The sequence below is a fragment of the Canis lupus genome, chromosome 8, assembly GCF_048164855.1.
Source record: "Canis lupus baileyi chromosome 8, mCanLup2.hap1, whole genome shotgun sequence".
In the NCBI taxonomy this organism is placed as follows: domain Eukaryota; kingdom Metazoa; phylum Chordata; class Mammalia; order Carnivora; family Canidae; genus Canis; species Canis lupus.
Genome location: NC_132845.1, coordinates 71,220,322 through 71,245,530, shown reverse-complemented (window position 1 = coordinate 71,245,530; position 25,209 = coordinate 71,220,322). Strand labels below are relative to the sequence as shown.

Sequence of the window (25,209 nt, the reverse complement as noted above, 5' to 3'; positions counted from 1 at the left end):
CCATGCTTTGATAGGGCAATCTTTTCACAGTGCACTCTCAGGAGACGATCGATGCCCTTATGTATCACACCTTGCACCCTGGAGACTTCGTCCTTCCAGAAAGACCCATCATCTTTGCTGGAAAGGCCCATATCAGAAACTGCAAACCAACCCCGGGACTGCCAAACTCAAGGGAATAGGCTCTTGGATTCACATGATGCATCTAAATAAAGCATCAAAACCCTGGGGTGCCTGGGTGGCTCAGTTGGTTGAGGGTCTGACTTGATTTTGGCTCAGGTCATGTCTTCAAGTGTCATGGGATTGAGCCCTGTGTTAAGCTTCACACTTAGCATGGAGCCTGCTTGTTCCTCTCCTTCCCCCTGCTTTCTCTCTCTCTCTCTCTCTCTCTCTCTCTCTCTCTCTCAAATACATGGATAAAATCTTTTAAAAAATGCATAAATTCGGGATCCCTGGGTGGCGCAGCGGTTTGGCGCCTGCCTTTGGCCCAGGGCGCGATCCTGGAGACCCGGGATCGAATCCCACATCGGGCTCCCGGTGCATGGAGCCTGCTTCTCCCTCTGCCTGTGTCTCTGCCTCTCTCTCTCTCTCTCTGTGACTATCATGAATAAATAAATAAAATCTTTAAAAAAAAAATGCATAAATTAAAGGCACCAAACCCTGATGGGACCTGTACATTATCTGGTGACCTGGAAGCAAAGATTTCCCAGAATTGAAGCAGAGGGCATCTGACAAGACAATTTTTCCAGGATGTCCGGACCAGGCCTGTATGCCTTTTTCTCTTTTACATGGAATGGAAATGCTTTTCCCTGCATTTCTCAATCCTTTGCAAAGGGGAGAACCTCTTCTTTTGATTATGGGTCTTCAGGAAGAGCCTCAAGATCCCAGGACAAACTAATTTTTCACTTGCCTTTTCTGAAGGCTTAGAAGGTTCAGAATTCATAAAAATCCTTCTTTCAAACTATTAACTGCAAAAAATTAAAAATTTAAAAGATAAACTATTTAAAATAATAATAATTTGGGCAGCCCAGGTGGCTCAGCAGTTTAGTGCCACCTTCGGCCCAGGGTGTGATCCTGGAGACCTGGGATCAAGTCCCAAGTCAGGCTCCCTGCATGGAGCTTGCTTCTCCCTCTGCCTGTGTCTCTGCCCCTCTCTCTCTCTCTCTCTCTCTCTCTCTGTGTGTGTGTCTCTCATGAATAAATAAAATCTTTTAAAAATAATAAATAAAAATAAAATAATTTTTTAAAAATAAAAACCAACTGTTAACTGATGATGGATTCTTATTCAAATCCACGGTTTCTGAATTTACAACTTTACAGACTGTATTATTTAATAACATTTGTTTTCAACCCAATTTTTTGAAATAATATTTTTATTTATTATTTTTTATTTCTCTTTTTTATTTTTTAAAGATTTATTTATTTATTTCAGAAGGGAGGGGCAGAGAGAGACAGGGAGAGACTCTCCAGCAGATTCCCCATGGAGCAGGGAGCCTCACATGGGCCTCGATCTCATGACCCCAAGATCACTGCCCAAGCCCGGTCAAGAGTTGGAGGCTTAACCCACTGAGCCACCCAGGTGCCCCCCTTTTTTTAATATTTTATTTTTAGGGGCACATGGGTAGTCAGTGGGTTAGGCATCTGTCTTCGACTCAGGTCATGATCCCAGGGGTCCTGGGACTGAGCCCTGTATCAGGCTCCCTGCTCAGTGAGGAGTCTACTTCTCCCTCTCCTGCTCCCCCTGCTTGTGCTCTCTCTCTAATAAATAAAATCTTTAAAAAAATATTTTATTTTTAATCACTGAACTTTACCTCTGTAACTAATAATACACTATGTGTTAGCTAATTGAATTTAAATAAAATTATTTTAAAGATTTGATTTTTAAGGAATCTCTACATGCAACATGGGGCTCAAATTCAAAACCCTGAGAGTACAAGGTGCATGCTCTTCTAACTGAGCTAGCCAGGAGTGCAGAGATAATTTTATATATATATATATATATATATATATATATATATATATATATACTTTTAAGTCCCTGATGTGTTGCTGCTCTGCAAAGACATTAGATATTGCTTCGTGTTGATACCTGCACTGTATCTTCCCAATGCACTTGATTGGTTCTTTCCAATATAATGCTTTTATAGTATTTACTATTCTGCTTTCATGGCTGCTGTAAGCAGTGACTTCCCAGAGGCATCCATGGTCCAGGTTTGCCTTCATAGGGAGAAACTTTTCTTCCCTAAATTGGAACGAGTGACAACAAACATGTTAAGTTGGCTACCTTCAGATCTAGGGTCCCAATGTAGAACCAACATATAGTTTGAAATAGTCGTGTTACTTTTGATTTTGTACTTGTTGCCTGTCAATCTTTCATAAAAACAATGTATCCGACAGGGTGATGCTGGCTCACCCCTTCAAGATGACCTCCAATGCTCATAACCTTGAGAAGATACAGATTTCAGATGGGAAGTACCTGAGAGCTCCCCCTCCTTACTCTCCTTGTTACTCATATGTGGCCCTAAGTGGTTTCCAACTGCTATGCATCTTCCTTCCAATGTGGGACATGACAACCAGAAAAGGTCCTTCCAGGCATGGAGGGACAAAGCCACTTTGTACAAAACACCTGACTCTTGATCACTGATGCTTTCAAAGAAAGATCTTGATCTAAAAGAAGGAAATGTGAAAGTTAATGAAGAGAAACCGCACTGGATTGTACCTGGGATGCTGGAAAGGGAGGCTGGTTGGGGAGCCTACTGCTCCATATCAATTACAGGAAGAATTGTCAATTACAGACCCCAACAGAAGAATCCCAACAAGGCGGAATCATCAGTTATAGGTCCCCAAAAGGTAAGATGTACATATTACATCTTCTATAAAAAAAATCGACCACCCCTGTCACTCAGCCAATGAGAAATCATCATTACCCTGAACACTTGCTTCTCTTTAACGGACTTTTAAAAAATATATTTTATTTATTTGAGAGAGAGAGAGCACGGGCAGGGGGGAGAGGGAAAAGCAGGCTGAGCAGGGAGCTTGGGGGGGGGGGGGGATCTAAATCCCAGGACCCTGGAACCATGACCTGAGCCCAAGACAGACACTTAACCAACTGAACCACCCAAGCACCCCTTTAATGGACTTTTGTTCAAAACAAGCCCTCTCTACTTCCTCCTTCTCCATAAAATAATGTTCCTCTCCTTTGTTTGTTGGATTTGACTGCGGTTTTGCTGCAAGTTTGCTCATCTTGGGTTGCGATTCTCTTTTCTCGAATAAACTCATTTTTGCTGGTAAAATAACTGGCAGTTTTACTTTTAAAGTTAATAGGAGCAAGGGCACTGCAAGTAATATCTCGGATTTTCCACTTTTGTCTAGATCAAACCTTTCACCACCCCTTCATTAAGGTGGATCACAGCACTCACTCTGGCCCAGAGGGAGGGAAGACAAAGCTCTGCAGGAGGGGAATCAGCGAGGAGGAGGGACTTCTGGGAGGGGAATGCAGCTCTGCTCAAGTTACCCAGGATCAACCGAGGAGTAAGACCTGAGGGAGCTGCAGGAGGGCTGGAAGTGAATTTGAGTTGAGCACTGCTTTGGGGCATCTTCCCGGTGCCCTTGTGGGGGAGAGGCGGGCCCCTGGCTTTTGGGCGCAGACCTCCAGGGCCCGCATCAAGTCCGAACTGGGCGCCAGCTAGTGCTGCTGCCGCCGCGGCCCAGGCCGGAGGGACCGAGGAGCAGGTGCGCAGCCCCGGGGGCGGCCGCCCACTCCGGAAACAGCCCCGGCCACGCCCACACTGGGCCCTTCAGGCCCCCAGGATCCCAGCCGGCTGGCAGAGACCCCCTTCCCCGCACCGCCGGTGCCGAGGGCGCCGAACAGGTCGGCGGGTCGGGGAGCGTCAAGCAGACTGTGACTTGCACCCGGCCCCTGCCAGCCCCGGGGAATTAGCTAGTGACCAGTCGGCGACGAGGAGCGAGGGGCGGGGTGGCAGGCCCCGGCCCCGCCCCCCGGCCCCCCCTCCCCGCCCAGCCCTTCCTCCCTGGGCTCCGGGCTCTCGGTAAAGGTGGGAAGAGGGGCCACGTCACTGTCCCCAGGCCGGGAAACGCGGCTCCGCCCCTCCCGCCCCCGCCGCAGCGCTGGGCTCGGATCTAAGAAACACCGGCCCCAGCCCCGGGCCAGCCCAGTCGCCGCCGCCCGCCCACAAAGCACAGGCAGGTGCAGGCGCTGCCCCGGCGCCAGCGGGCAGAACGGAGCCGTTAGCGCGCGCCGTCGGTGCCTCCGTCCTTCCGTCCGTCCGTCGAGGCATCGGTCGGCCGGCGCGCGGCAGCTCCCGCCCAGGCCCAGCGGCCACGGCCCCTCGTCGCCCCGCACCCTGAGCCGCCGGGCAGAGCCGGCTTTGGCGCGGCAGCCATGTCCATGGGCCTGGAGATCGCGGGCACGTCGCTGGCCGTGCTGGGCTGGCTGAGCACCATCGTGTGCTGCGCGCTGCCCATGTGGCGCGTGACGGCCTTCATCGGCAGCAGCATCATCACGGCGCAGATCACCTGGGAGGGCCTGTGGATGAACTGCGTGGTGCAGAGCACCGGCCAGATGCAGTGCAAGGTGTACGACTCGCTGCTGGCGCTGCCGCAGGACCTGCAGGCGGCCCGCGCCCTCATCGTCGTGTCCATCCTGCTGGCCGCCTTCGGGCTCCTCGTGGCACTCGTGGGCGCCCAGTGCACCAACTGCGTGCAGGACGACACGGCCAAGGCCAAGATCACCATCGTGGCGGGAGTGCTCTTCCTGCTGGCCGCCTTGCTCACCCTGGTGCCGGTGTCCTGGTCGGCCAACACCATCATCCGGGACTTCTACAACCCGCTGGTGCCGGACGCGCAGAAGCGGGAGATGGGCGCGGGCCTGTACGTGGGCTGGGCGGCCGCGGCTCTGCAGCTGCTGGGGGGCGCGCTGCTCTGCTGCTCCTGCCCGCCGCGCGACAAGAAGTACGCGCCCACCAAGATCGTCTACTCCGCGCCGCGCTCCGCCGGCCCCGGCACCAGCACAGCCTACGACCGCAAGGACTACGTGTGAGGGGCAGCCGCGGGGAGCCCCCAGCACCCGTCGAGCTACAGCGCCCCTGTCCGGCGTGCAGCCTCTCCTCGGAGACCAACCCACTCCAGACGCCCGGAGCTCTCCCACGGGACTGGGAGGGGCCAGCCCGGCGGCCCCTTCCCCAGCGGCAAGCAACCTCCCCCCCCCCCCCCCCCGACCCCCGGCCCGGGGCCAGGAGTGGGACCACGGCGCGGGGGGTGGGAGGACCAGCCCGCACGGACAACGAAACCTTGCTCCTCTGGAGCGCGAGGCTGGGGTGGCCGCCGCTGCTCGCCAACCCCGTCGGTGGCCGCGGCCCCAAAGCCCGCGTTGGGCAGGGACCGGCAGGCAGTCTTGAAAAGGGCCAGTTGATATTTTTCAATAAAAGCCTTTCGTTTTGCATTTGCGGGCGCCTCCTTGTCCTGAGGGCCGACAGGGCCTCCAACCTCCCTGCAGAACACCCCACACACTCAACCCCCCCACCCCCACCCAGGGTTGGCCTTGGCTGGATTCTGCTCTCCCGTTGCCCAGAATGAAGCTTAGAGAGGGCAGAGGTTGGGTAACCGAGAAAGTGGGGTTGGAAAGGGCTCGGTGCGCCCTAGGTGGCCGTCTGGCCTTCTCACTGAGGATTCAGATGTTGAAGGCCCCAGCTGGAGAGCCGGGCATGGCTAACAGCGCGCTCGGTGGACCAAGGCGTGGGGGAGGTGGGAATAGTGTGTCCGGGGCCCTTGTCTCTAGCCTGTGCCACCTGGGTTTGTCCTCGGAGTCCTCCCCGGTGCCGCGGAACAGCGAATCTTCCCTGTGCCTGTGAAAGAGCGCATTCAGTGGGATGATTTCATATTTGGAAGAGAACAAAACGTCCTATTGTGTTCCTAAAACACAGCATCAAGAGTAAAGCTGGGCAGGATCTTCTCCCCTAGAGATGAGAAAGGGCCCTCATTCCCTTCCCTGGACCAGGAGAGACAGAGAGAGAGAGAGGATTCGGGACCCTCTGGCGGCACTCTAGGGCTTGAGTTTAATGAGGCTTGGAAGCACTTGTGTCTGGGAGACAAGCAGGAGGTTTAAGCAGAAGGAAAGGGGGCCTGTACCCCAGTCCAGGGAAAAGTGATCCCTTAAGGCTGGACAGACAGCAAGGTGTGAGAGAGAGTGGGATAAGGCCCAGGGGCCCAGAGGAAGCCAAGTCATGGAGTCTCATGTGCAGAATTACAAACTTTGGACTTTATTCCAGTGTTTTGGGAGTCATGGAAGGAGATACCTGGTCAGATTTATGCTCTAAAATATTGTCTCCAGCACACTCCAGAGGAAGTGGGATTCAAGGAGGGAGATGAAGGTGGGGATACCATCTAAGAGGCTCCGCAGCCATCTCTATTGAGATGGTGCAGCCAGAAACACAGCAGGGGCAGTGGGGCCGGGCATGCAGCTTGACCGGGCCTGTGAGGAAGCAAGGGAGCAGGGCTTGAGAAGTATTTGGATATATGGGGTGAGGGAGAGGGAAAAAATTAGGGTAACTCCAATTTTCTGCCCTAGGTCACTGATTGAATGGCAGTGCCATTTACCAAAACAGGAGACCAGGTTATTGGGGCAAGATGACGTGTTAGGTTTTGGGTTTTTTTGTTTTGTTTTGTTTTTTGTTTTTTTTTTTGTTTTTTTTTTTTTGTTTTTTTTTTTTTTTGAATGCACAGAGTTTGGCATGCCTGGGGGACCTCCAGGCAGAGACTTCCAGGAAGTGGCAGAACGTATAGAGAGAGCTGGGACTCAGGAGTCGTAAACATGACTGTTATTAGCACACAGGTGGCACCCGAAACCAGGAGAGTAGATGAGGTCAGTCTAGAAACAAAAGAGGAAAAAAAAGGGTTTCAAGAGATGGGCGTTGGTAAAGGTGTCCAAGGTTGTGGAAGTGGTCAGGCCGGACAAGGCCTAAGGAGTAGCCCTGGGATTCAAAGCAGCAAGGTGATCCCTGGTGGCCTGGGCAAGAGGTGTGTGGCAAGCAGAAAAGTAAGTGGAGATGAAAAGTAATATCAGAGCATGTTGACACCATGTGTCCAAGAGCTTTGCTTAAAAAGGGAATCTAGGGACGCCTGGGTGGCTCAGCAGTTGAGCGTCTGCCTTTGGCTCAGGGCATGATCCTGGAGTCCAGGGATGGAGTCCCACATCAGGCTCCCTGCATGGAGCCTGCTTCTCCCTCTGCTTGTGTCTCTGCCTTCTGTGTGTGTGTGTGTGTCTCTCATGAATAAGTAAATAAAAACTTTTAAAAGGGGGGAGGGGAATCTAGGCCAAGTTAGCAAATTGACAGGGAGCGAGAAGGGACAGGTATTTGGGATTGGAGAGATTTGGGATTATTTCGAAATAGTTATTGTATCTCAAACTTCTTTGCCTGCAGCAAAGCTAAAGCAAAAGGTCCCAGGGGTTGCCAGACTTTTCAGTAGAATGCTCCTCCACTCAGCTCCCCCCCAAATTCCTTAGTTAAGAAATACTGACACGTTTTCACCCTTTATGACCCAAAGAAGAGAAAGGAAATTACTATGAATAGTAAGAACATCCCAGCTTTAGGTCATTCTCTGTAAGATTCCAGGAAAGGACGAGGGGTTGGGGTTGGGGCTTTGATTAGCTTTGGGGGAACCACTCTTCTAGCCTGGGGGCAGGGGGAAGAAAAGGGGAGAGTGACCTTGAATCTGAAGAGGAGGAAATGATGAAGCGATCCTAGGGAGACCTGGAGAAAGGGGATGTGGGCTCTGGAAAGGGGGAGGACTCAGAAGGGGTCTCAGTGAGGGGAGGGGGCCCCGTGAGAGGGAGGGGCTCAATGGGGGGCTCAATGGGAAAAGGGTCAGAGAGGGAGCAGATTTGGCAATAGGAAGTGAGAGAAGTTTCTCTGGGCTCATCTGGGATGGAACTGGGCAGGGGAGTACCGAAGAGCTAAAGGGGTTGCATCTGCCCTAAACCTCCACAGTCTCTGGCCAGGGGAATGCCAGGGGAGTGTCCGGTTGGGCCAAGTCAGAAGTGAGGGGCACTGAGTGACTTCTCTGTCCCAGAGAGCCCTGCAGGTAGGAGCAAGATTATTCATTCACCACCAGCTTCCAGAAGGCAGCCTGAGCATAATGTCTCCTGGCCACACTAGGGCAGAGCTGCAGCTGGGGCCTGCGGTCAGCCTGCCCACTGCAGCCCACCCTCCAGGACCACCCCAGCCAGAGGATTTTAGCGGAAAAGGGAGACAGACCCTTGGGTGGGTCAGCCCCTCCCCTGGCTCTCTGGTGTCTCCCCGAATCTGGGCTCCCCTGGGGCCTCCTGGGTATAGTGAGGTATCCTACCCCATCCAATGCTCCCCCAACCACATGTACACACACCCTTGCCTGGCTTCTGGGTCTGTCCTAACTCAACCTGTTTTTATACTTTTTGGAGTTTAGGATCCAAAGAGGGTGGTGGCACTTGAAGCAAACAGACCACCAGCTGAAGAGAGTCTCACAGGAGGGATCCAGGAAGACTTCAGCGGGGGCGGGAGGAGAGACAGGCATTTGGTGTGAAGGAACAGCCCGAACTGGGAGTCTGTGGTTTCTAGATCGTCCCTTTTCCTATGTGACTCTGAGCACTTGTCTTCCCCTTCCGGGTGTCAGTTTCTCCACCATTGCAACAGGGGGGTTGAACCAGATGATCCATCAGGGCCCCCTAACTTGTCTTCTCCATCCCCATGTTTATCCTTATCACCCCCTGCTGAAGAAAATTAGAACCAAACTGACTGGGTGAGCAGGGCAGTTCACTCCTCTGATCCTCTGAGCCTCTGAGCCTCGGCTTCTTCATCTACAAAATGGGTGTGGTAATAGCATGAGGCCATGTTGAGGTTTAGCTGAGCCATCGTCTGAGTTCCTGTGCAGCCTATTCCCACCCCATCACAGCACTATGTGGTTTTGTTTCTCGTCAGACTTCTCCACCAGGAGGTCATCCTCCAAGGTCAGGGGCACTGTCCTGAGCTTCTGTCTGGAGCTCCGGGCATAGGCCAGCACCCCTTTGTGGAAAGAAGGCACACCTGTGTGCTTTCGTGCCTGGCCCCATGCTAGGTACACAACAGGACCTGGCATGCACTAGAACCTCAACTAATGTGAGGTGGTACTGTGAATGTTTTGGTTTCTTCAGCCAGGCAGGAGCCTGGGAACATGAGGGCAATGGCTGGCTGGGTTGTGAGAACATTCTGGGTTTCTTCAAAATCCACAGCCCCGACACCCCTGCCAGGGCCTGGGGCTCTGTCCCACTCCCCCTCCTACTGTTGTGCCTCAGGCTGCCCTGCTCTAGCCACACCTGTTCTAGCTCTTCCTCCTGCTCAGACCAAAAGCCAAGTGCTTTATCAAACAAACACAGCATTTATTGTGGCTCCCTCAAGGTCTGTGGCAGGCCTGGAAGAACAGACAGTACGTTCCTTCTCCCTCCCTACCAGGGCTCCATTAAAGGTCATCTGTGCCAAGACCAGTATGCTCTCCAGAGCAGGTAAAAGAGAGCAAGAGTACTGCTCAGTGCTCACTGAGCGCCCTTGGGCAAGTCACCGGCCACATCGCACTCTCATCTGTTAAAAGAGGTGATACTGTCGCTGCTCTACTTGATCCCCAAGAGAACCCTGCAAGGTGGGCACTGCAAAATGAGACCACCAAGGCTCACAAGTTGATGGGAGTAGGCTGCAGGCCCTGCCATGTCCTGCCAATTACCAGCTCCTCATCTGTCAGCCTGGTCATTTTCAAGAAGTACCCACCTGTCTTCTTCCCCACTTGCTGCCATGAGTCCAACCAGGCCACCATCGTTCAGGAACAGCCTCCAGAGGCTCTCCTGCCTCCAGGCTCCCTCTCCACACCCCAACCTGGCTATGTCCCTCTCCAAGCCACTCACCTCAGCATAGCCAAGTAACTACTTGTGTGACAAAGTCCTGAATCTGACAACATCGGAAAATCCTTCCAGTTCCCTACCCCTGTATGGCTCTTAGGATCCCATCCAGACCCCATGGCATGCCTCAAGAGCTCCTCCAGAGGTAGAGCCATGGTCACCTCCATATTGTCTCCTCTCCTCCCCAGCCCAACTACCTAGGACCAACTCCTCCAGACACCCTTCAATTCTGCATGAACCCTGCCCTCTCTGGGCCCTGGGCCTCACTACAAGCTCCGTCTCTGTTCTTGGCAATTTCCCCACCCTTACCTCACCCCTCCTGGCAAGCTTAGAGGTCATTTTGTGTCTTTGCTGAGGGAAGCTTCCCTGTCAGCCAGCCTGTTCCTACAGAGTGCTGTCCCTCCAGGACTCCATCATGGCATTTGTCTGGACCAGAATCACTTCCCCCTTTTAAACAATCCCACAGCATTTCTTGTCATCTGGTAATAACATAAGCATAATCAGAACAATATGACCGGGGGGCCTGGGTGACTCCGTTGGTTAAGCATCCAACTCTTGATCTCAGCTCAGGTCTTGATCTCAGGATCATGAGTTTAAGCCCGTGTGGCATGGATCATACTTCAAACAAACAAATAAACAAACCACCAATATGAATAAATGTTTCAGAACTACACTCTCAACAAAGTACATCTAAAAACAAAAACAAACAAAAAAACCCCTGCATTATCTTCTTAACAATTTCTCACTTCATTGACCATTTCAACTGAAAGACACTTTGGAACAGAGTAATATGCTCTCCCTTTAGCATGATTCAACCCACTTGTTTTCTTGACTTTGTTTTAGAATGAATCTCTTCTGCATCAGCTAACATGAGGTGCAGAGACTCATCAAAACCAATGATACAGCCCTCTACACACATGTTCACTTGCTCATAAAGCCACAGCTAAATCTGAAGGATCTAAAGATGAGTTACACCATCGCCTTCTGCATTTTGGCAGTGGCCACAACATACCATGGTGGAAGTTCACGAAGACCACACTAACCTGCATGCTGCCTCCCAGAATTACTTCTTCATTTTGTCTTTCCCCTGCCTCTAAAACATTAGCTCTGCTGGGAAGGCACCCTAAGCACATGTTCACCTTTGAATGCCCCAAGCTTAACCTAATGCCAGCATGGCACTGATGCTCAGTAAATGAGAGACAAGGTTCATATCCAGGGTGCCAAAAGAACAAAGTTGAAGGACCCACACATGTAGATTTGAAACCATATCACAAGGCTATAGTAATCGAAACAGTATGGTACTGGCATAAAGACAAACAGAACAATGAAACAGAATCAGAGAACCCATAAATAAACGGTCACATATGTGGTCAAATGATTTCCACAAAGGTGCCAAGAACACTTAATAGAGAAAGAACACTCTTTTCCATAAATGGTGCTAAGAAAACTGGATATCTTCATGCAGAAGATGAAGGTAGACCTTTATATAATACTACACAGAAATTAACTCAAAATAGATCAAAGGCCTACACATAAGAACTAAGCCTACTTGGGGCTCCTGGGTGACTTAGTCAGTTAAGCACCTGGATTCAGCTCAGGTCATGATCCTAAGATCCTGGGATGGAGCCACACATCAGGCTCCCTGCTTAGTAGGGAGTCTCCTTCTCCCTCTCCCTCTGCCTCTCCCCCCACCCTGCTTGCTCTCTCGCTCGCTCGCTCTCTCTCTCTCAAATAAATAAAATCTTTAAAAAACAAAAAACAAAAAAACAAGACTCTCGGGATGCCTGGGTGGCTCAGCGGTTGAGCGTCTGCCTTTGGCTCAGGGCCTGATCCCTGATTCCCGTGATAGAGTCCCTCATTGGGCTCCTTGCATGGAGCCTACTTCTCCTCCCTCAGCCTATGTCTCTGCCTCTCTTTCTGTGTCTCTCATGAATAAATAAATAAAATCTTAAAAAAAAAAAAAGCTAAGCCTATAAAACTCTTGAAGAAAACACACTGCAAAAGCTTTACAACATTGGACTTGGCACCAATATCTTGGCGGTAACACCAAATGCACAGGAACAAAAGAAAAAAAATAGCAAATTAGACCGGATGAAAATTTAAAACTTTGTGCATCAGAGGATACTATCAACAGAATGAGAAAATAACACACACAATGGAAGAAAATATTTGCAAATCATATCAGCTGCTAAGGGATAAATATCCAAAGTATATAGAGAACTCCTAAAATTCAACACCTACAAAAAGAATCAATTCAAAAACAGGCAAAAGATGTGGACAGACATTTTTCCAAAGAAGATCTATGAATGGCCAACAAGCATATATGAAAAGATGCTCAACAGTACTAATAATTAGGGAAATGAATATCAAAATCACAATGAGATACCATTTCACTCCCATTAAGATGGCTAATATGGGGCACCTGGGTGGCTCAGTAGGTTAAGCATCTGACTCTTGATCTCAGCTCAGATCTTGATCTCAGGGTCATGAATGAGATCAAGCGCTGTTGGACTCCACACTGGGTATAGAGCTTACTTAAAAAAAAAAAAAAAAAAAAGGCTACTATAGAAAGAGAGAAAGGAAGGAAGAATAAAAACTGTTGTTGAAGATGTGGAGAAATTAGGACCCTTGTGCACTGTTGGAAAGGTAAATTGGTAGAGCTGCTGTGGAAAGCAATATTGTGGCTCCTCAAAAAAATAAAAGCTAAGGAAATAATATAAATTAAAATTTTAAATTAAAAATAGAACTACCATGTGATCAAACAATTCTACTTCTGGGTATTTACTGAAAAGAATTAAAAGCGGGGCCTCAAAGACATGTTTGCATACCCTTGTTCATAGCACTATTCACAATAGCCAAGGAGTAGAAGCAATGCAAATGTCCATGTAGGGGTAAATGGATAGCAAAACGTGGCCTATCCATGCGATGGAATGTGATTCAGTCTTAAAAAGGAAAGAAATTCTGACACCTACTGCAACATGGATGAACCTTGAGGACATTATGCTCAGTCAATAAACCAGTCACAAAAAGGCAAGATGTAGCTTTTCCTATTGCGTAAGTCAATTTGACTTGGGTTTTGTTTTTTTTTTAATTTTTATTTATTTATGATAGGCACACAGTGAGAGAGGGAGAGAGGCAGAGACACAGGCAGAGGGAGAAGCAGGCTCCATGCACGGGGAGCCTGACGTGGGATTCGATTCCAGGTCTCCAGGATTGCGCCCTGGGCCAAAGGCAGGCGCCAAACCGCTGCGCCACCCAGGGATCCCCAACTTGGGGTTTCCAGCCAAAGATGTCCTAACCAGTACAACTGGGCTGCCATAAAAAAAAAAAAAAAAAAAAAAAAATCAAGTACAATGTCTCTTGTGAGGTAATCTTGCAGAAAAATAAACAAATAAATAAAATATGAATCTCATCAACCTTCTATATCCACTATCAATTTACAGGGCTTGCTAAAGAGGAGCACAGTACCACAGAGGTCAGCAAAACAGCAACTGGGCTCTTCAATAACAAAAAAGACTTTTTTTCAAGGAAAAAATTGAGATGGAGGGGAACCTATATATCAAAAGTGACTTAAAGATATATCAGGCAATCACAATTGTGGCCCTTCATCGATTTCTGATTCAAACTCTTAAAGTTGATGGCATGTATGAGAAATTCAACATTGGAACACTGAGTAGATAATTGATAATCTTAAGGAATTATGACTTCTTAAAGTATGTAAATGGTATGGTGGTTTATGTTTAAAAACAAATGAAAAAAGCCCTTAGCTTCCAGAGAAACATACTGAAATATTCACAGATTTAATGGTATGAGCGTGAGATTTAGTTCAAAATCATGTGCACGGGACGCCTGGGTGGCTCAGCAGTTGAGCATCTGCCTTTGGCCCAGGGCGTGATCCGGGAATCCAAGATCGAGTCCCACATCGGGCTCCCTGCGAGTAGCCTGCTTCTCCCCTCAGCCTGTGTCTCTGCTTTTCTCTCCCTGTGTCTCTCATGAATAAATAAATAAAAGCTTTTAAAAAAATCATGTGCAGGTGGGAGAACACATACATGGGCTATAGATGAAACAAAATTGATCTTGAGTTGATCGTGGTTGAAAATGGCTGATAGGCACAGGGGGATCCACTTTATCCCCCTTCACATATGTTTAAAAATTTTCACAAAAAAAAGTAAAAAAAAAAAAAAAAAGGTAGATCTGCATTGACAAAAATATCCCTCAGAAATACCTTCTTTCTCTTGCAAAAAAAAAAGAAAAAGTTTTCTTGACTTCACATCTCTAAACAAAGGCCACCTCATTTCTCTGCTAACTCCTGATTTTGCTTCCTCCTCCCCTCCCACATGCCAATCAGCCTCTCCTGTCTGCTCCTGCCCCCACTCTGTCACCACTCCAAGCCGCTCCTGGCAAGGTCCCCAGTGGACTCCAGGTTGCCATGGCCAACGGTCACTTTTCTCTCTGGAGCTTACTCTCAGCAACTTTTGACATAGGTGATTGCTCCCTCCTCCTCAGAAAACCTCAGTCCCCTGCCCTTTGTGACACCTCCCTCCCCAAGCCTTCCTCCTCCCACTATTCTTTCTTCCTGGGCCCCCTTCTCTTCTGTGATGTGCTTTCCACCCTTTGACAGTCTCACCCATTCCCAGGGTTTTACCACCCTCCCGCTGCCCGACCTGTCCTCCACGCTCCCCACGCAGGCATCCTGCTGCCTTCTCAGTGGAGGTGGTGGAGCACGGTGGTTTAACAACAGCGTGGCCCCCAGAGCCCACCACTTGGGATTGGATCCTGGCCCGATCCTGGCCTCGCAGCATCCAAGCTTTGTGATGCTGGGCAGTTAATTAGCCTCTCTGTGGCTCAATGCTCTTAGCTCTAAAGAGGATCAATAAATAATACAGCGCTTATGAGGATGAAATCTGTCCATAGACATAAAGCACTTAGAACAGTGTTTGGCACATGTTAAGCACTCAATAAACGTTGACTATTATGATATCTCATGGGCCTCTCGAACTTAACACACATCAGGTACAACTCTAGATTGTCCCTCCCTACTAGTGCCTTTTGGGGAGGGGGGTGGATTTCCTCACCAGCCTTGCCCAGCTCAGTAAATTGCACAATTACCCATGTGGTGTGTCCAGAAACCTGGGACTTGCCTTCAACTCCTTCCTTTCTCTCACTATCTTCCTTTCTACCCATCATCCAATTCTTCATCAAATCCTGCTGATTGTAACTCCAAAACATATCTCATAACTACCTTTCTCTACCTCCAGACAGTCCTATAAAAATGCATGTCTCTCCCTCCTTAAACCCTTCCCTAGCTCTCATTTTGCTTAGAATAAAGACCAAAACAAGACTGATCTTGAGTTGATCATTGTTGAAGCTGAGTGATAGGTATAGAGGGGTCCCATTTTATCCCCCTGCCTGGACTAACACCAGCCTACCTCTTGCCTTTCTCCCCTTGCTTCCTCTGTGCACCTCAGGGCCTTTGCATATACTATTACCTCTGCCTAGAACACTTTCTCCCAGTGTTTATATGACTGCCTCCTTTTTATCCTTCAGATGTCACCTTACCTGAAGCCTTTCCTACCACCCTACTTAATATCTCCCAACCTAATGACTAGCAAACACAGCATTCTTCTCGCAGAACTTTCATATTTGTTTGTTTACAGACTGTCTCCCCCACTGGAGAATAGAAAAGCAGAGGACTTGGGGTTTGGGTTTTTTGTGTTGCTTGAGGAACAGGGCCACATAATTGCCCTATCCCTAGCTTTAAAGTTCATACTTGGCAAAAAAAAATAAATAAAATAAAATAAAATAAAATAAAATAAAATAAAATAAAATAAAATAAAATAAAAAAATAAAATAAAATAAAATAAAATAAAATAAAATAAAATAAAATTCATACTTGGCATTAAAAACAAAATTCAGGGAGCCTGGGTGGCTCAGTAGGTTAAGCATCTGACTCTTGATTTTGGCTCAGGTCATGATCTTGGGGTCGTGGGATCGAGCCCCACGTTGGGCTCTGTGCTCACACCTGCTCACATTCTCTCTCTCTCTAAATAAATAAGTAAAATCCTTTAAAAAAATCATACTTGGCATTAGCACGTGCTCGGTAAATATTTGTTAAATGAATTATTGGACTATTGATTTAAAAAGAGTTGGTTGTGGACAGATGTGCAGGGCATTATCACAATTATGAAAGTCAGTCTATGAACTTAGACACACAATGCCATGATTTCTGTGATGCTCTGTTCTGCCCGGGCAGTTGAAGACAAGTTGAACTTCAGTCCTCCTGAGTTCAGGCCACAATTCTAGGATATTCAGCACAGCCAAATTTGCTGGGGATGGGGGGGGTGGTAGTGGCTGAAAGAGGGGCAGGTTGGACAGTATCCAGCCCTCAGGCAACAGCGATCACTGCTAAGACACTGTCATCTTGGTTCAATAGCGCCTTCAGTCCTATGCCTCATACTGTGTCTGCTTTGAGCTTGGAACCAGGGGAAATGCTGCAATCTGCCTGCCTCCCATCCTGCCTGACTTTAGATCCATGAGCTGTTTCTTCTCTGGGGAGCCTGCCCAGAAGCAGATGGCAGACTTCCCCCTCTCCCATTCTGGGCCAAGCTCCTGTCTCGGCAGAGGAATTCCCTTCCCCTAAGGGCTTCAGCTTTTGAAACACACAAACCAGCTTTTCTACTCTTGGGTCAGCCATTATGCATCCCCAGAGGCAATGAGCACAGAAAAGTAGGAAAATGTAGGAAGGAATCAACTAGATTAACATAGAAATACATTATATGCTTGGGAAAGATCAGGGTGACCACCATGTGGAGAGGTGACTAGAAAGGCCAAAATGGACAAGTCCACTGAAGAGTCGGCTACCCCGAAGAGGGATGGGGTTGTGAATTTGGTTGGGAGAGGATGGATATCAGAGTTATTTGGAAGATAAAAATCCATAAGAACTAGGTGAGGGATTGGGTAGGGGAGAGGGAGGTAAGGAAGGCACATCTAGAACAACTCCTAGGATTCTGCCTTGGGAGAGGGGATGCCTCTGCCATTGCGCGTGGTGTTCCCACTTCTGAAACACCTTTCCTCCTCTGCTGTAAGCCCTTTGCCGCCCCGCTCCTCCTCATCCTCTCAGCCTCCATTCAAGCATCACTTCTGTGCAGCTGCCCTATCCGATCCCAGGGCCAGCTGGATTCCTCCTTTTTATGTCCACCTTCCTTTGCATATTTACTGGGTGTGCGATTACACGTCCATTAGTATTCTCCCCACCAGACTGTCAGGTCTGTGAGCAGATCTGGGCTCATCCTTGCATCCCTATTGCCTAGCATATAGTAGGTACTCAATAAATAAAGGCTGCAAAATGCAGTCAGGGTAGGGAACTGGAATATGCCCTGCAGGCTGGTGTTTTTTTCAGGAGAATGGAGGTTGCTGGGTTTCAAAATACATAGACTCCCTCCGCAGCTCGACCCCTCACCCCACTATTCTACGAATCTGTGCTTGTGAGGAGGCTTTAACCAGGGGTACAGTGTACATATGGTTCTGGAGGTAGGAAAAAAGTTGACAGGGTTGCAGCTAGCAGGACCTGTGGGCCTTTCTGGAGCAGAGGAGTGAGTGGAGGGAAGCAGGACATGAAGGTGTGTGGCCAGGGAAGCTTAGAGGGGAGGGGTTATGAGGAAGCTGGAGGTGGCAGAGAGGGGCCCCACAGGTGCTCTGGACACCGGAGCTACAGGATGACCCTGTGCACTCCCTGCTTTCTATCCATGACCCCGGGAGCCTCCCCACATGCTTTGCAGAAAAAAAAAAAAAAAAAAAAAAACCTCCACACAGTCCGCTACTGGAAGTGCTCGGTGAGTCTGGGGGAGACACGGGGATTACCATGCCCCTGTGGGAAAGGCTGCAGTAGGGATTAGACAAAGATAATGTACGTGGAATTCACCGCAGCTTCAAAGACGCAGGATCGAAATCTGAGAAGACCGAGCGGCCAGCGCAGGTCGAGGCTGGGCAGGGAACCACCCAGGGCCCCCCCTCGGGACACGAGCAGGGGTCTCCTGGGAGCCCCGCCCCCGCACGACTGACATCTCGGCCCCGCCCGGCCAGCAGGCAGGAATTTGCCCTGCTGACCTCCCCTGGCACACTCCTGTCACCATGGCGACCAACCTGGAAACAAGCGACCCGATTGTCCCTGCTCAGCGGGGCAGGTGAAACCCTGGCCACGTGACCGATACTGGGCCAGGTGCGGTGACGGGACGCTCGCCGCCTCCCTGCCTTAACCCCTAACGCGCCGCCGCCCCCGGGGCACAGTGTCCCCGTCGCCGCGGGCCACACCCCTTCGGGTCCCGGGTTCCCAGCCAGATGGGCGGTGGCTACCGGGAGCACTGCGCTAGGAGTCACATTCCCGGGAAGGAATTCGGGTTGGGCCGCGCACGTGTTGAGTGATTGGAGCTGGGTTATTCCCCTCTCGCGTCTCCATTTTCTCAGCAGTAAAATGAGGATAACACCCTCCCACTTCACAGGGACTTGGGGACTGCTGGGAACAGGGATGCTGGGAACAGACTCCCTGCACCCCTTTTCTCCCCCCCGCATGATCTCCGGATATCAGGGGCTCCAGAAGGCCTCCCCTACCACACCCCCCTCCAAGAGGGAGACCCCCACCAACCAACCAGTTAGGAGTTGGCCAGTTCCTAACAAGCTGGGAAAGGGTGGGCAGCCCGCAAGTTGACCCCTACCCAACAGCCATCACCAGAGTCCTTCCCAGGTGGCAATCACCCCTCTGGGGCCACACCAATTGCTTCGGAGTATGCAAGGGGAAACCTCAAGCCAACTGGTTTTTCTGCTTGCTGCCAGGCCTTAGCCAGCCACGTGACGGGGCTTGGGCCCAGGTCTCAGGAATGTCTCCAGACTGCTTCTGCCACAGACCCAGGGCTCTGAGCAATGATCCAGGGTCAGTGGGCCAGGCTCAGTTTCCCCAGCTAGACAGTAGGCCCGGGTGGTGGTGGGGGATGGTTTGAATCCAGATTTGAAATGCTACCTTTCTGAATCACCAATGTTATGTCAACCCCATGCCCCTTCATCAGCCAATTCTAGAAAAACACCCTGCTTAATGTTTCCTCTGAGGCCCCCTCCCATGCATTGGACCAGCCCCCATCCAGGGCTCAGATGTCCTCATTACTCCCCTAATGACTATGCTGGCAACAAATCATTACACCACCTGGTGTGCTTAGCTTCCCCAGCGACCTCAAAGGCCTCCTTGCCTTAAAACAAAACAACTGCCAGTCCCCAGGCTGACGCAAGATGGGGGCGCTTTATTGGGCAAGGTATTTATTACACACCTTGGAGCTCAGACGCATCCTACTGATTGACTTCATCAAGCCTGCCCTAACTAAAGAGGGAGAGGCATGGCTGGTCTGGATCTCATCTCCTGGAAGGGGCACTGACCCAGGCATCAGATGAACCTTCACCTATGCCTCAGAGAGTGCCCTGAATCTCCTCATGATCATTCAGTAAAATGATTACTATTGCACTTTGCACCAGATAAACAAAACATGGCTCCCGTCCTCCAGGAGCTCCCAGAGTACGGTGGACCTGGAGAAGGCGATTTCTATGATACTGGACAGTAGATTCTCACAAATGTTTTGAGAACATAGGGTAGGAGAGATTGGTTTCAACTGGGGAAATCTAGGAAGGCTTTTGAGGTGGTGGCAGTTATCCTGGACCTTTACAGTTGTATAGGAGTTGGGCCACTGGCTATCTGGAAGGCAGCCACAGCATCCCAGCAGGAGTCCTGGGGGTAAAGACCAAAAACGAGGTGTGCAAATACAGGCAAATGTAGTTCTCTGGTTGGGGAATAAGGAAATAAGAAGCATGGGTGGAAAGCAGGCAGAATCAGACCAGGGTGGGTCCAGGATGCAACTCTCAAGTTTAAGGAGGGGGAATCTCTTAAAATTTCTGAACAGAATGCCGTAAAGGAGCAACTATTCTTCGTAGCCGCTGACGGGTGGACTGCAGTGGAAGCCAGAAGACACCTGAGACAAGACAATGCCACCACTGCCACCAATGCAGACTGGGGACAGAAGATGGCAGCCGGTCAGGCTTCCAAACGGTCGTTATTTCTCTGCAGGAGGTGCTGAGTTCCGAGGGTGGGAGGATCCTACTGGTAAAGAGGGGTGCTGGTAAAAAGGGTGAGCACACCTGACTCATTTCAGCTCAAAGCAGCAAATACCTTCCAGTACAAACACCTGGTCTCCCGCCAATCTCATCAAGAATGGCAGACGGGGGGCGGGGGGGCGATCAGACAGCGATGCTGGTTCTGCCTCCTGTACAAGCCACTGGCCTCAGTTTCCCCATCTGGAAAGGGCGGGCAGGGATGGAGGTTGGAGATGAGCTCTCTAGAGTCCCTCCTTCTCTTTCTAGAGTCGAAGACTTCAAGACGGGTAAGAGGTGCACCCCTGGCCTGCCTGGGCCCCCGGCTGTGGAGCACGGCGCCTCCAGGCTGGCGCCCCGACGACGGGAGCCACTGCTGGCGCCTCTCCGCGCCGGCCCTCGGCCCTCGGCACTGAAAGTGTGGCACCCACCCAAGGCGGTGCATGAGAGCAGAGGCGCTGGCCAAGGCAGGACCTCCTCGGCTTGCCAAGGACGTGCCCCGCGGCCGCCCAGAGCTCGCGCCCCAAACCCAGGGCGTTACGAGCGGCGAGGGCCGGTCTCCCACGCCCCGGGACCCGGACTCGCCGAGAGGATCCGGCGCCGGAAGGGGCCGGGCACAGCTTCGCGAGGGGCGTGGCCAGGACTTTCGGTGGCCCCGCCCAGGGCGTGGCCAGAGGCGGCTTTCCCGCCTGCCGGATTACGCAATGACGCAAGGGGCGGAGCTCGGAGAACAGACTGTACTCTGGGATTACGTAAGGAAACGAAAGCGGGAGCGGGGAATTCGCGGTAGTGGGCGGGGCAGAGGGAGGAGCTGCAGCCGGAACCGGGCGGGGCTCCGAGAGAAGGCGGGAGGCGGGGCGAGGGGGCTGGACTAGGCGCGCGCCGGTAGCTAGCGCAGGTAGCTAGCGCCCGACATGCTCCGCTGGGCCCGCGCTTGGAGGCTCCCCGTCAGGGCGCTCGGCCCATGCAACCTCAGCTTCTCCGGGGTGCCCGTCGCACACAGCAGCAGCGGCCGAAGCGGCGCCGAGCCGAGGTCAGTCAAGGGCGCCATGTGGGAGACCGTCCATCGCTCCTCCCCGTTCAGTCCGGCCGGGATGGCCCCGCCTCCTCCGCTTGCGCCCGCCCCCGCCCAGGTCGCGCCCCTAAGCCCGGTCCCCAGCCCGCTCGGACCCCCTCCTCCATCCTTGCTCCTCTCGCCAGGTCGGTGCTGCTTTCCTACAAGCTTCTGGACGGAGAGGCGGCTCGCCCGGCCCTCGTGTTTCTGCACGGGCTCTTCGGCTCCAAAACCAACTTCAACTCCATCGCCAAGGCCCTGGCCCAGCAGACCGGCCGGAGAGTGAGCTTCCGGGAGAGGCGGGGTCCCGCAGGAGGTGGGGCCTGGCTGGGCGGGAAGAGGGGGAGGCCGAGGCGGGGCCCGCTTCTCTGCCCTTCCTGCAGGCCACCTGCCCAGGAGTACCGGCGCACCGGTACTGACTGACTCTGGGTGGACTTCATTCATTCTCTCAGGCTTGCATCTATCCTGTCCTTCATTCGTGTTATAGACCTCCACGTGTGTGCTCCACGCTGAGCTTAGATGTCCTCATCATAAGGCTCAGCCGTCCAATGCCTAAACGCCAATAGCTTTTCGGTTAAGGGGGCCAGCCCCTGTTCGTTCACCCGGGATGACAGGGGGCTTACCACCTTTTACAGTAGTCCATCCTTCTGTGCTCCAACTGTTGGAAATTCTTGGCACCTGCTTACTCTGGGTGTTCACTCAACCAGGCCAAACCTTTAGAGACAGGGCCACACTCCTTGGGCCTTCTCTAGCTGAGTGACTCCATGTTCTTTATTTGGTCTCCTAGGTCTGAGAACTGGGCCCCCTCACCATTGGGTCTCTTCTTCCGCTTCAGGATCTTTCTCCAGGCTCTCTACTCCCCTCAGCCTGCGCAAATGTCATGCCTTAGGCTGTCTGTGCCCTGAATGTGGGTGCCAGCTCTGCCCACCCTCACTGCACTCTGCAGGTGCTTACAGTGGATGCTCGGAACCATGGTGACAGCCCCCACAGCCCAGAAATGAGCTACGAGGCCATGAGCCAGGACCTGCAGGACCTCCTGCCCCAGCTGGGCCTAGTGCCCTGCGTCCTCATTGGCCACAGCATGGGAGGCAAGACAGCCATGCTGCTGGCACTCCAGAGGGTAAGCTGTCCCTATACGGGTTTTCCTCCCACCCAGCGTATACCCTGAGTGCCCAACAGGCAACCTGGGACTCGGTTGAGCCTCTGATGGCCAAATTCAAGATCTGGGAACTATGCATGAGACCCAGTGTGCCTGCCCTAAGGCCAGTCCTAAGTCTGGTTCTCCCACCCAGCCAGAGTTGGTGGAACGCCTGATTGCCGTGGACATCAGCCCAGTGGAGACCACATCCAGCTCGGACTTCCCATCCTACATGGCAGCCATGAGGGCCGTAGACATCCCAGATGAGGTGTCCCGCTCCTCTGCCCGAAAACTGGCCGATGAGCAGCTCAGCACTGTTATCCAAGTAACACACCCAGGCCCTGGGTTCTGCCGTGGGCTGGGACCTGTCAGGGGAAGAGTGATGGCCCCAGACCTCATATAGAGACTCCCCTCCCCCAATGGCTGGACACCCCCTCCCCCCAACAGGACATGGCTGAGCGTCAGTTCCTGCTCACCAACCTGGTGGAGGTGGATGGGCGCTTCGTGTGGAGGGTGAACTTGGAGGCACTGGCTCAACATGTGGACAAGATCTTGGCTTTCCCACCACGACAAGAATCTTACCTTGGACCAACCCTCTTCCTCCTGGGTGGAAACTCTCAATATGTGCAGTAAGCCAGTTTTACTGGTGGTGGCAGGAGGGGCATGCCTTACTTACCCAGGCCCCAGCCTGGGGCTCCTGCTTGGGGAGGGCTTGCATGCAGGCAGGCAGTGCCTGAGAGTTCAAAACACCACTGGGCATGTGGGCTTATGTAGCTCTCTTTTCCCTGCTCTCTTCTACTTCTCTCTTTCCCCATCTTCCCACTTTGACCCCTTCTGGGTGGCCTTCTCTTCGATGGACAGCCCCAGCCACCATTCCGAGATTAGGCGGCTCTTCCCTCAAGCCCAGATGCAGACTGTGCCCAATGCTGGCCACTGGATCCATGCTGACTGCCCACAGGACTTTGTGGCTGCCATCCGAGGCTTCCTGGCATAGGAATTGCTGGCAAGAAGAGGAAACTCCAGGTTTCCGGGCCCTGCAGCCTGCTCCGTGTTTCTGCACAAAAGGACTCAGGCAGGCACTGAGAGAGCGTGAGGATACAGAGGTGTTTAGATCTCAAGCTTTTAATGAATAAAGACATTGCTCCCAAGCTCCTGGGCTGAGCTCTGTTACCGCCAGCGTCCCCACCGACCCAGGGGGAATCGGACCTGCAGGGCCCTGGCAGTTTGGGGGTTCACGGGGGCACCCAGAGTGCACTGGGACTCTCTCTGCAGCTGACTCTCGACCCGCTGCCTCACCATTTGATGCATGTCCTCCTGGGGGCAGGAGAACAGGTTCAGGGCCAACCCTGTGCTTCTCTTCCCATGCCTCCCAGGCCCGGCTGGCATTCCCACACTACCTCCCAGGCTTCCACCTCCTGCCTCAGCCTCAGTTTCTCCTCCAGGACCTCCAGCAGCTGGGCCTCCACAGCTTGCAACTTGGCTCTGCATGAGTCCAGCTCAGCCTCCATTGCCTGCTTCCTGCAGGTGGTGGGAAGAGCAACCTGAGACTGGAACCCTGCACATCTGCTCTGGGCCCCAGGGTTGGGGGGGGAGGCAAGTGTAGCCACAGCCCCTGCCTTGGGACAGGGTGAGTGCTTTCCTTGCAGGAATACCTGACTTCTCACCTCCTTTCCTGTAGTAGGACAGAGCCCTGAGGGTGAGCCACCCACTGCCCTCCCAACACCCCTCCCCTCCACCCCCCACCCCCCCCAGGCATCTGTCTCACTTGGCAATGGCTTCATCCCGCTCCTGGAGGACCTGGTCCAGTGAGGGCTCTGTCTGGATGTCCCCCAGTGCTCCAGCAACTTGGAATTCTGGGTTCTGTTGTAGGGCGACAAGAGAAGGGAGCAGGGATCTAGAGCTTGTCTGGATGAGGTGTCCCGCCTCTGGGCCCTTCTGTCCTTTCCTTGGTTCTGATATTAATGTCAGGAGGGGAAGGTCTGGAAAGTTCCATTCCTGCTCTCCCAGTACCCATCTCATGGGCCTCCGAAGGTAGAGCAGGAAGACTGAAGACTGTGCCATGCTGAGGGGGTGGCAGGTGTGGCCTCTGCCTGGCACAAGGGTAAACAGAGAGGACAGGGTGTTTGGACCCTCAGGGAGGAAAGAATTCTTACCCAAGCCGCAGGAAAGAGACAAGGTGGGTTTCGGGACACTTACCCCTCTAGGGCCCCAGACAGAGAGGGTGGCCTGGTGACTGGGACTCTTGTCAGTGGGGTGGGGCAGGCGGACAACATAGCCCTTTGCCCTCCCTTCCGGGCTAGGCACTCCCTTGTAGGCTCCGCCCTCAACTGGCTGGCCAGGCCCTTGCCTCCCCTCCTGGATCCTGGAACCCTCTGGAAGCTGAGGCTTCCCTGAGGAAGCTCCAGACTGGCTTCCTCAGCCCCTTCCTGCACCGTCATACGTATCCTTCACCCCAAGGGGGCGCTCTGTGCACGTCAGGAGATGAGAAAGGGACCCAGCCAGGACTGCTTCAATGCTGAGGGGCAAAGGTACCCCAGCCCCCCATCCTGAAAGGTTGGCATCTTGGTAGCTTGAATAGCATCATCCACACATATCTTAGCTCAGCAGAAAACAGAAGGAAAAACGTTTAGCCATTCCTGACAGACTCTTGAATGTCCATCATTCCTATCAATATTGCTCATTATTCCTCCAGTATCCTCAATATTCCCATCCTTGAGCCTGGTGGGTCTGCTGTGCTGGGAGTGGGGGAGGTGTGTAGGTAGCCGCTGCCTCCCCTAGTGCACTCGACAAGCATACCGTGACATCAAAGATGTGAAAGAGAATTTTCCCCCTTGAGAAGCCTCTTCTGCAAGGTCAAATCGAGGGGATTAGATCCTCAATTCCACCCTAAACAGTAAATATTTCTTTTTTTTTTTCCTTTTTTCTTTTTTTACAGTAAATATTTCTAACGGAAACTCCTGGCAGGCAATGATTCCT

The 25,209-nt window shown here is 51.9% G+C and overlaps 2 protein-coding genes and 3 long non-coding RNA genes across 6 annotated transcripts; 2 read left to right on the top strand and 3 right to left on the bottom strand.

Annotated features, from left to right (window-relative positions):
- Positions 1-4,062: 4,062 nt before the first annotated feature.
- Positions 4,063-5,458, top strand: CLDN3 (claudin 3). Its single transcript, XM_072837471.1, has one exon. The coding sequence runs from the start codon at positions 4,400-4,402 to the stop codon at positions 5,054-5,056; it is 657 nt and encodes a 218-aa protein (XP_072693572.1). The 5' UTR covers positions 4,063-4,399; the 3' UTR covers positions 5,057-5,458.
- Positions 5,459-6,252: 794 nt separating this feature from the next.
- Positions 6,253-18,045, bottom strand: LOC140639076 (uncharacterized). Its single transcript, XR_012035933.1, has 2 exons — positions 17,838-18,045; positions 6,253-6,883 (listed from the first exon to the last, which is right to left on the bottom strand). It is a non-coding gene; the product is annotated as an uncharacterized lncRNA (long non-coding RNA).
- Positions 18,046-19,183: 1,138 nt separating this feature from the next.
- Positions 19,184-22,653, bottom strand: LOC140639077 (uncharacterized). Its single transcript, XR_012035934.1, has 2 exons — positions 20,090-22,653; positions 19,184-19,682 (listed from the first exon to the last, which is right to left on the bottom strand). It is a non-coding gene; the product is annotated as an uncharacterized lncRNA (long non-coding RNA).
- On the top strand, positions 20,775-23,381 carry ABHD11 (abhydrolase domain containing 11). 2 transcript variants are annotated; one of them, XM_072837470.1, is made up of 6 exons: positions 20,775-21,074; positions 21,242-21,377; positions 22,042-22,215; positions 22,388-22,558; positions 22,681-22,862; positions 23,095-23,381. In XM_072837470.1, the coding sequence occupies exons 1-6, from the start codon at positions 20,956-20,958 to the stop codon at positions 23,225-23,227; spliced, it is 915 nt and encodes a 304-aa protein (XP_072693571.1). In that variant the 5' UTR covers positions 20,775-20,955; the 3' UTR covers positions 23,228-23,381. The 2 variants fall into 2 exon arrangements, 1 of the variants encoding a protein (XP_072693571.1); XR_012035931.1 differs by having other exon boundaries at positions 20,880-21,074; positions 22,392-22,558.
- LOC140639075 (uncharacterized) lies at positions 23,340-24,615 on the bottom strand. Its single transcript, XR_012035932.1, has 4 exons — positions 24,430-24,615; positions 23,999-24,093; positions 23,631-23,751; positions 23,340-23,547 (listed from the first exon to the last, which is right to left on the bottom strand). It is a non-coding gene; the product is annotated as an uncharacterized lncRNA (long non-coding RNA).
- Positions 24,616-25,209: the final 594 nt, after the last annotated feature.

What these genes read in the sequence shown, in the direction of transcription:
- CLDN3 (XM_072837471.1), top strand. Translation starts at nt 4,400, where the DNA reads ATGTCCATGGGCCTGGAGATCGCGGGCACGTCGCTGGCCGTGCTGGGC.
- ABHD11 (XM_072837470.1), top strand. Translation starts at nt 20,956, where the DNA reads ATGCTCCGCTGGGCCCGCGCTTGGAGGCTCCCCGTCAGGGCGCTCGGC. An exon ending in CGAAGCGGCGCCGAGCCGAG is followed by an intron (nt 21,075 to 21,241) that starts GTCAGTCAAGGG and finishes TCCTCTCGCCAG; the next exon opens with GTCGGTGCTGCTTTCCTACA. An exon ending in GGAAACTCTCAATATGTGCA is followed by an intron (nt 22,863 to 23,094) that starts GTAAGCCAGTTT and finishes TTCGATGGACAG; the next exon opens with CCCCAGCCACCATTCCGAGA.